The 10,135-nt window shown below is 49.0% G+C and overlaps 1 protein-coding gene across 1 annotated transcript in view; it reads left to right on the forward strand.

Moving 5' to 3' along the window:
• The window catches only part of FAM47E (family with sequence similarity 47 member E), a 23,943-nt gene continuing 13,808 nt past the window's right edge, over positions 1-10,135 (forward strand). The window contains exons 1-4 of the mRNA XM_025190052.2: positions 1-151; positions 1,484-1,850; positions 4,069-4,226; positions 6,235-6,388. Coding sequence (XP_025045837.2) covers positions 135-151; positions 1,484-1,850; positions 4,069-4,226; positions 6,235-6,388 — 696 coding nt within the window. The 5' untranslated portion in view covers positions 1-134. The remainder of the gene's footprint in view (positions 152-1,483; positions 1,851-4,068; positions 4,227-6,234; positions 6,389-10,135) is intronic.

The following is a 10,135-nucleotide window of genomic DNA, read 5'->3' on the forward strand; positions in this document are numbered from 1 at the left end:
CTAGCAACCAGCTTGTGGACCGATGCCCAGGTGGTTGGAGCCGATGCTTGGAACGGAGACAGCCCGAATATTCTGCCTTGTCAGATGAGCGCCTTGTCCCGCCAACGGTTCGCAGCAGCCTCCTACCTGCAGGGATGGGCTCAGCCCCATGGTGAGCGGGGTTGTGGGGAGCCTGTGTGTGTCGTTGGCTAGTGGTGCCCATCCCGCAGGCCAATTCACATTGGTTGTGCAGCGGGTAGCCCTCCTTCCAGAAGCTCGCCCTGCGAGCCATGTGCCATCCTGATTTGGGTGGGTGGCAAACAATGGCGCTGACATGGCAAACCTTGGGCCGTGTGCTGTTAGCAACACTCATCCCATTCCGTCTGGCGTGGTCAAGGGCCTTGCCATGTGGCATGCTGTGTTCTCAGCATAGGACTCTGCCTACTCTTACATCGTTATAGAGGGGCCCCGGCTGGGATCGTGCTAGGAATATGTAGGACTGTCCTCAACTAAGCATGATCCATGCGTGATCCTTGGACCTTTGTTGGCACGGGCTTATTTGATACTTAAATCTGTTTTAAAATGGGGAAGTGGTTTTTACCTTGCTTTAAAATGTTTTATGATCTCTTAAGGAGATAGAGGTTGAGGGCATCTAGCCAGCTATTAACATGTATGAAGGGCATGAGTTTGGTTCACTGTGCTTGTAGTGAGTGACTTTTGGGGTAGGCAACATGTCAGACTGAGAAACCTATTGGATCGGCACGCTCTTTGGGTTCGTCTACCATCCATAATAACCCAGGCAGTTGCAGTGCAAGTCTCCTTGTTTATCCAGTGTTTGGTTTCCCTGATGAGAATCCCCATAAGGATGCCAAATTAATGTCCCTTGAAATGTGGCTACTTGGGTCTTTCATCCATTAACGCGTATCCCAAAGGCCACGGAAAAACATGGGGAAGACATTAGATCACTGCATTCTTTGGTCCGATTTGTTTGATCAATGCTAAAACAATAAGACTTGTGCTTGTTGTTTAGGGATACGTCAGGAACCATATTCCCAACTGGAGTGAGTTGGTGTGGCACCAGAGATGTCAATGGAATCACACCTGTTCCCAGCCAGTAGGAATTTGGTTCAAAGTCTTTATTTTTTATAAAGCAAATTATTTAATCATGGAGTATTTGGGCTTGATTTTCAGAGCCATTGAACAGCTGCGGTTCTCCGGGTCTTCAGCTGGAGCCCTGGCTGTTCATCATCTCTGAAAATCAGGCCACCATCATTGACAATTGCGGGTCTGCATTTTAGGACAGACTATTTGAACACAAGCACATGGCTCTGGCTGGCAGATTCCCCTCCCCACCTGCACCCTGTTGTTTTGTAGAGTCTCAGCCTGGCAGTGGACTGGAATGGAGAGTTCAGATTTGAGCTGGACAGGGGGCAGCGACACGACTGTGCTTTGTTAAAACTCCTCCCACTTACGTTAAGCGCTGACCAGCAGTGTTTGGTCTCAGGTACAAGGAGAAATTGTCTTGTAAGTGCTTTGGACGGCACAGCAAAGCGACGTTCTCAGGCTCTCTCAACAGCCAGCGCTGGAGATTTTTGAAAAACGGCCTGGATGATTTCAGAAGCGGCGTCCCTGCTCCATCTGACAACATCATCATCCGTGGCCCAAAGGGGCCTTTACCGATTGTTCTGCCCAACAATGCACCTGATGCTTCCCGTGGGGCCCAGCAGAAAGCAGGGAAAATATTTGCAAGACAGTTCAGGCTCAGTCCCTTGCAGAAAGCCAGGCAGGATCACATTGCAAAGACAGAATACTGCCTGAGCCAACACCCTCTCGTGCTCTACCCTCATCTGAAAGAAAGCATCTCTCCAGAGGTAAAGTCTCTATGGGGTCTCCTGCTCTTCCCCAAAGCTGAGCACCCTTTTAGCATGTTTTAAATATCAAAGTAATCCAGAACACAGCCTCTCTCATCAGGTGACCTAAAACAATGTTCTTTCCTACAAAAAGAGCATCTACGAAGTCTGACTTGTCACGGGAAGGTGACCATAAAGACAGGGAGAGCTCTGAAGCGACAGAAGTCACCTCCAGGCTTCTGAGACACCCTGCTGATAGTTTGAGATTTGTCACACTGTTTCGGGTTCAGTCAGCAAAACTGCTCCCCCTCAGCCATCCACATGAGCCACTATGCAGAAATGGACTTCTTGAATAGTCTACCACCTGGTTCCATAGCTGGTCCATTGCACAGTGAGCCGTTGGTTCGCCTCATTGGGCACACCCTGGCTTCAAGTGGGTGTTCGGGGACAAGGAATGGATTGACAAAGCACCTACTCAACCTTGGTGCGTCTTGTGCTTTCGGGCGGATTGCTTGCCTCAGAGGCTCACAGCAGCCCTCAATTTAAGCACCACATGTAGGGCATCAGCTTGCTGTTTGTTGAGCTGCTCTGTTCATTGGCCAGCATGAGGTATGGCGGGAAACCAAACTCCAGTCTTGGTGGACCCCCAAATGATACCGTGCTGGGTAAACCCCTTTCTTTTCCCCAGCCAGTCATTTCCCTGAGTGGAAATGGAGAAGTGGGTGCTGGGGGGAACCCACGCCCACCCTCTACTCTGCATTACAGCCCAGGGAGCTGTAAAAGCAGCTGCCTATAAGAGTCTCCAACACCAGCAGCAAGACACCTGGGCTACATCCCCAGCATCTTCCTTCTCTCAGGCACTTCCTCCTGGTATTTGTTGATGACTGTTCTTCCTACAGTCCCTGCAGCACTTCCTCTGTCCTCTCAGCTCCTCATGCACTAACTAACTGCAGAGAAGCCTTTTTATAACCAGTCTCAACTGGTTCTTTAATTGGCCCCCGGTGTTCTAACCAGCCTAGGCTCACTTGACTCTGTGAGCCCACTTCATTAGCTCCAGGTGCACAACAGGCCTGATTAACTCTGGCAAGTGTCTGCTGGTTCTGGACTAGCCCCTGCCAGTTACTCTGGGAACAGAGATTTACTCAATCTAAGGCTCATATACCTCCCTTTTATTACTCTTTTGTACAATTTACAAAACCAGGGAGCAGAGGTTGGCCAAGGGAGGGGCCTACGACTGTGGGGACTATTTCCTTTCCTGCATCCGCTCATGCATCTGGGCAGAGTTCCACTGGGCAGCATCCGCTGGCTTTCTTGAGATCTTTGCGGGGCAGTGGGTGCTGTCCGGAGTTCTCTGCTCAGTGTCCCCATCCGGTTCCCTCGTTTTAGCCCTTTGACCCTCACACTGTCCCTGTTTTCTCTTTATTTGTCCCAAGTAATGAGTTGGTTTTCTGGGCTCTGTGGACCCTGCCCATAGGCCGGGGGAGGTCCTTTAGATGTGGGCGGGCTGGACAAAAAATTACTCTTTTGTAACCCTGTGGCCTGCCCCTGTCCTTCTCTTTCGTTAAAATTGAAAGATGCTCTGGAATCTTGGCCAACGTTTTACCTTGTGTGGGTCCTGACCTTACCTGGATCCTGGCCTGAGTCTAGAATATCTACTTCTCTCCCAGAATCCTGCCTTCCTCTGCTCTGAGGTCCCTCCCAACCTCTCTTCTGTTGGGAAAGAGCAGGGCCTAGTCAGTGCACACCCATGCTTATGGCTTGGAGGGGGGGGGGGGGAATTGACACTGAAGGACTTGGTGCAAACAAGCTGGGAGGGAAGCATTAAGCTTTTCACTCTGAGGTGGAATAGGGAAAGGTTATTATGGGCTTTTGGGGAGAGAGGAACCAGAAGCAGGGAGATGGCAGGCCTTGTATTGGGGGCCCTGGTGAACTCAGAGTGAGTATATTCATCCTTGGTGGCACAGTGCTGAGGAGGATCATACTGGTCAAAGGTTAAGAAGCAATAAGACAATGAAGTCCAATGTATTCTTTGTGCCAGGAGAGCCCTTGGAATTCGAGGCTAGATAAGGGGCCTTGGCTCTGTTTGGGGTGAGATGAAGTCACGGAATGGTTCATCACATGCTGGAGGGGGGGAAGCTAAGGCAGGAGTCTGTAATGGGGTCTCCTTGGCTGTCTCGGGGGGAGCTGCGCTGGAGCGAGGTGTTTTTGGACAGGTGCTGTGTTCTTGTTTGGCACTCAGCTTTTCGAAGAGGTCGTGGCCATCCTGGACCCGGAGATGTGCTTGCATAGTGAAGCAGGAGACAAGGATCGTGACTGGGAGAGACACACTCCTCAGCAAGTGCCGGATCAGCTGGAGGACGGGACAAGTAAAGAAATAAGCCTCACGTCATCCACACTGTGAGTACTGGGCAAACAGCACCTGCAGCTGCCGGGCCCGGGAGCAGTTCAGTCTCATTCACCTGAAATGAAATGTATTGAAAGAGAGGAGTTGAATGTTTCTGTGGGTGGGTCTCAGAAGGGTCGCCGCGTTAGTCTGTAACTTTAAAAAAACCAAGCAGTCCTATGGCAACTTAGAGACTAATAAATATACATACAGGCTACGTCTAGACTGGCATGGTTTTCCGCAAATGCTTTTAACGGAAACGTTTTCTGTAAAAAGCATTTTCGGAACAGAGCGTCTAGATAGGCACGGAAGCTTTTCCGCAAAAGCACTTTTTGCGGAAAAGCATCTGTGCCAATCTAGGTGCGCTTTTCCACAAAAAAGCCCCGATCACCATTTTCGCGATTGGGGCTTTTTTACGGAAAACAAATCTGGGCTGTCTACACTGTCCCTTTTGTGAAAAAGTTTTGTGCAAAAGGACTTTTGCCCGAACAGGAGCACCATAGTATTTCCGCAAGAACACTGACAATCTTACATGAGATTGTCAGTGCTTTTGCGGAAATTCAAGCGGCCAGTGTAGACAGCTGGCAAGTTTTTCCGGAAAAGCGGCTGATTTTCCAGAAAAACTGGCCAGTCTAGACACAGCCATATAGTATCATGAGCTTTCATGGGCAAAACCCACTTTATCAGATGAGTTTGAGTGGATAATAACAGGGGGACGCTCAGAATTTATAACAGAAAAAAGAGAGAAAAAAATACCTGTCACTTGTAGGGGCAGTGCCAACGAGGCTAATTGAGTGGGCTGGAAATGTCCCATATTGAGCTTTTGATGTCAATGAGGTATTAAATGTATGGAAAGCTGGTTTTATAACGGGCCATCTGTTTAATGTCTTTGTTCAGGTCCAGGGAAATTGTCAAATTTACATATGAAGATCAATTCCACTCTCTCTCTCTGTAGTTGGCTTGTGAAATTCCTTTGTAGAAGGATGGCTACTTTTAAATCCATGACTGAGTGCCCAGGCAGGTTCAAATGTTGCCCTACAGGTTTATGTGTGTTACCATTTCTGATATCTCCATTTATCCTTTGTCGTACAGACTGTCCAGTTTGGCCAATATACATGGCAGAGGGGCCTTGCTGGCACTGATCCCATTAGAGGATGTGTAGTTGTATGAGTCTCTGATGTGGTGGCTGACGTGGTCCTGTGATGGTGTCGCTTGTATAGATGTGTGGACAGAGTTGGCAATGGGGTTTATTGCAGGGCTAGGTTCCTGGGTGAGTGTATCTGAGGCGTGATGTGTGGCTGTTGGAAAGAATTTGTTTCAGGTTAGGGGCTTGTCTGTAAGTGACGATTGGCCTGTCTCCCAAGGCCTGGGAGAGTGAGGGATCGTTTTCGAGAATAGGTCGTAGATTGTTAATGATGCGCTGGAGGGGTTTGAGCTGGGGGCTGTAGGTGATGACTAATGGTGTTCTGTTATTTTCCTTGTTGGGCATGTCTTGAAGAAGCAGTTTTCCATCCCCCACTCCAGATCAGCTTTAGAAGCTTTTGGGACAGGCCAGCCTTTCCAGTAACTCTGCTCTGGCTAAACAGAAGAGCCAGCTCAGTCAACTTTTAAATCTTTTGCCTGGTTCCTCTGAGACATACCAAAAAGGCTTCCGAGGGCTGGCTGGCTTAATAGGATGACAGCACATAAGTCTTTAGGGACTGATCTGAAGCCATTGACACCAATGGAAAGATTCTCATAGACTCCAGTGGGCTGTGTTTCAGGATCTCGTTGCTGGTCTCCCTGCAGATCATAAAGATCTGCATATAAATCTCTCTGTCCTGTCGGCCTGCGGAGGGCAGCCAGCTCGATAATAAAGGGACTCGGTAGAAACAGCAGCAGTATCTTCTTCCTTGCAGCAGGAAGTCAGAATTTCAAGCTGGGCACAGCAGGCACAGAGACGATTATTCCTACCCCACTGCCTGTATGCTGATAAGAACCATGTACAGACTGTGAATAACTCTGTCCCTTCCATCTCTGCAGCCTCAAGCAGACAAAAAGCAAGAATCCGTACTTATACTTTTCCAAGAAAGAGGTCGCAGCAAGGGAAAAGGCAGCCATGCAGTGCTACGTTCCTCCCCTTGATGAGAACGTAAAGCGAGCGACCAAGGAGTTTTGTGACTGGGTTGCTTCTTGGGTAAGGTGAAAAGCAAAACTCTCCTAATCCCAGCAGTCCAAGAATGACGTGGCCAGTGTTTTTCAGCTTGGACATCTACATTCTAAGTAGGTCCCTCAGTAAAAGTGTCCTGAGCACAGCTTCCATGAACTTCAATGGGAGATGAGGATGCTCAACACCTCTTGAAAGATATAGGCTGCTTAGTGCCCAATTTCTGCTGGCAGTCACTGGCTCCCTTAGTCACTTTGGAAAATCCCAGCCTACATATGGCTTTAGGAGCCTTACCTGAGGCCTCCTAATTGAAGTATCCCACAGGCAAAGCAAATCACAAATTAGTTTATTGCATAATCCTGCCAAGTCCATCTGTTTGCTCAAGCATTTGCCTTAGAGAGGCATGCAGGGGAGAGGGAAGAATTATTGCTTAGATCAGGACTACTCAACTTTGGAAGCCCAGGGACTACAATGATATTCATGGCACATGCTAAAGGCTGAAACTTAAGTGTAATTGCATATACATGCAAATATACAGGCAGTCCCCGGGTTACATGGATCCGACTTACATCGGATCCCTACTTACAAACGGGGTGAGGCAACCCCGCATTAGCTGCTTCCCCCCAGCAGACCAGGGAGACGTGAAGCTAGCGCCCCTCCCCAGCAGACCAGGGAGATGTGGAGCGGCTTTTCTCAGCAGACACCTCAGCTTGAGAATAAAGGACTGAGGGAAGTGAGGTGTGGGAGAATAAAACTGAGCTCTGGAGAAATGTTTGGCTAGAGTTTCCCCTACAATATGTACCAGTTCCGACTTACATACAAATTCAACTTAAGAACAAACCTACAGTCCCTATCTTGTACGTAACCCGGGGACTGCCTGTATATGCAAATAGCTTCTTTCACTCTGACAGGCATGAATACAAAGATTAAGGCAAGACTGGACAACATGCATGCTCCATTTAAGTCAGTTCTGCTGATATTAATAACATGCAATATTTACCCAATTTCCACCCATATAAAAGGACTTTTAATGAGCAATGACCATCCAGGAATTTAACTACTAAAACGCATATCAAAAGAAGATCATGATATTGACTACTTTTGTGTTTTGGCTCCCTCCCGTGGGCCGCATGTTGAGCCCACGTTAACCCAAACTGCACTGTAGGCCGCAAACCAACCAACCAACCAACCAACCAACCAACCAACCAACCGCGGCCCACATGTTGAGATGTTGAGTAGCCCTCGCTTAGATTTTACTGCTTCATTTTTGAATCAGTGCCATTTTTTTTTTGATTGACACTGATCGGGTTTAGTTTTGTCACTGGTTTTGATAGGCTCTGGTTTTAGTGAACACCGGTTAAAAACGTGCAAATAAATAGCGGCACATTCCCTTTCTTTAGGAGGCAAATTCTAATTTGGGTGATACTGGAGCACCGCTAGAGTCACGGGGCTTGGATGGGTTTAAGATAGGGCAGAGTTTGCGGAATGCATCTGACATGTATTACACATGTCACATTTAGGACTTTAAATAGCTCTCTTTATTGGCCTAACTCTGCCTTCAGTGAAGTCAATGGTAAAGCTCCCATGGACTGTCATGGGAACTGAGTTAGGACAACAGTGAGTGCTTTTGAAAATCCCACCCTGAGTACTTCCAGACCTGGGGTACTTGGTTATGCTTTCACTGAAGTTAGTGTCCATATTGCAGTGGACATCAATGGTGTTCAGACATCTTCTCCTAGGGTGCCACTTGGTACAGTGAGGTCTTGAATAACCAGGGATTTCACAACATCTTCTCACTGTGGCTATCTGTATCTGTGGAGCTCAGTGGGAAGTAGTCTCCAGACCAGTGTCTGCCTTGTTTCAATAGTCCATTTTCTGTCAAAGACCAAACTGTCTCCTTTGCGTCTGACGTACGTCATGGGAATTGAAGGCTTTAATTAGAGTTGGTGGCTAGCCTTGTTTGTACCAGTATTTTCTCAGTCATTCAAATAGCTCACTAGAAATGCATTTCTTCTGCTGCAGACAATGCCAGTGGTGTTTCTTTTGATTGATGTGCGTCACTTTAATAGGTACAAATGCTAAACTATCCCCCTCCATTCTTGACTGCACGGAGCTCACTCAAAACAGCAGGGCAGGGGAGGGAACGGTGGCTCAACACTCTCTGGAGCTCTGACTCCAAAATTGAGCAGCCAAAGAGCTGTTCTAATGTGAGTCCATTTGAAATGGCTCCCGGGAAGCCATTTTGCTGGGAGCACAGTCCTGCCTCACAGAAAGCACTGAGGTACTGAGCACCCACAGGCCCTGTGGTTATTATTTACTTGTATTATTGTAGCGCGGAGGCGTTCCACTCATGGACTAGGCCCCATTGGTGCTGTCCAAACACAGATTTCAGTGGGAGCTGTGAGCCCTCAATGCCTCTGAAACTCAAATCATGGGTGTTTTGTCATTGACTTCAAAGGGAGCGGGAACAGGCCCAAAGCCTGGAGCATAACGTGCCCCTGAACTGTGCGCACGGAGGGCTCTCTATATACAGATTCCTCCTGCTCTGTATACAGAGGAGTGGGGTATGGCGTCTGTTCAGCACCGTCCCCACCCTTCTTACAGGGTCCTCAAAAGGCTCCCCATGGGGTTATGAACTGAGCCTCATCGAGGCAAATTTGGGGGTTTGGGCTGGGGGTGCTTTGTGATCACAGCCCTGCAGATAATCTAGGAAGAGGTAATGAAGCCCCACCTTGAATTACTGTTGACACAGAGTGTGGTGTAGTGTAAGTTCCTTGCTGGATGCTCTGTTTGGGCTGTGGGCTGTGGGTGACCCCCACTGGCAGCTGTCTGTAAGCACGGCCCAGCAGGGGGTGCCTTACCGCCCCAGGGCAGTGGCTAAAACCAGTTCTACAAGTTAAGGGAAGAGGCTGTACAAAGGAACTGGGGGGTTGGGGGAAGAGTCAGTCTTGGGCTGGAATCATGGAGGAACCAGTCTAAGGAGAGGGCTGGAATCCAGGGGCCTAAGGACCCCATCTCAAGGGGTCTGAGGTATTCTGGCCCAGGTTCCTGTAAACACATCACGTCTATGCTGTGCTGTATCCTGGAGAAGCAATAAACCCCCTCGATTCTACCGGCTGGCGGAGTCTGTTCTTGCTGCTACGGGGGTGCAGGAATGGGGGAACCCCAACTGCGTCGTCACACAGAGCTTCTCTTTGCTGGGGAACCTCCTGAGGGCATCTGTGTCCAGGGGAGGCCGTGGGAGCATAGACTCATGAGGGGGCTCCAGGAACCCCTGAGATCTTGAGTCAGTTGGCTGCTCACAGCCCTGGACTCCTGTGGCTCTTGGGATCTGTTGAGTGCTGGGTGCAGAGTCATCTCTCTGTCCTGTGGAGCCCAGGTCAGACATAGTCTTACAGGGCATCCCATTACTGCTACAGGAGTTAGGATTCCTGCCAATGTCCCCTCTGATTTTGGGAGCCCCCTCATGGGGGTCATAGCCAAGTTTGCCCTTTCCTAGGCCTATATCCGTGGGTGTTTCCGAGGAACAGGAAACTCTAATACCTCAAGCACCTGCAACCCCCAGTGCTTTCAGCTCAGCACTTTCCAGGATTTAGCCCAGGCTGGAGGATAGATATTCCAGAAGGGCAGATGTCCATCATCCATGTAGCGGTGCAGCTGCGTTTCCCAGCAGCGTTATCTCCAGTGGCTCTTTACTCCACCCCCTGTATGAAGCAGAGTAAGAGTGTGACAAAGCAATGCAGTCACTTTCCGGGCATACTAACCTATTGTTTCTTG

The sequence above is a fragment of the Pelodiscus sinensis genome, chromosome 5 (genome assembly GCF_049634645.1).
Source record: "Pelodiscus sinensis isolate JC-2024 chromosome 5, ASM4963464v1, whole genome shotgun sequence".
In the NCBI taxonomy this organism is placed as follows: Eukaryota; Metazoa; Chordata; order Testudines; family Trionychidae; genus Pelodiscus; species Pelodiscus sinensis.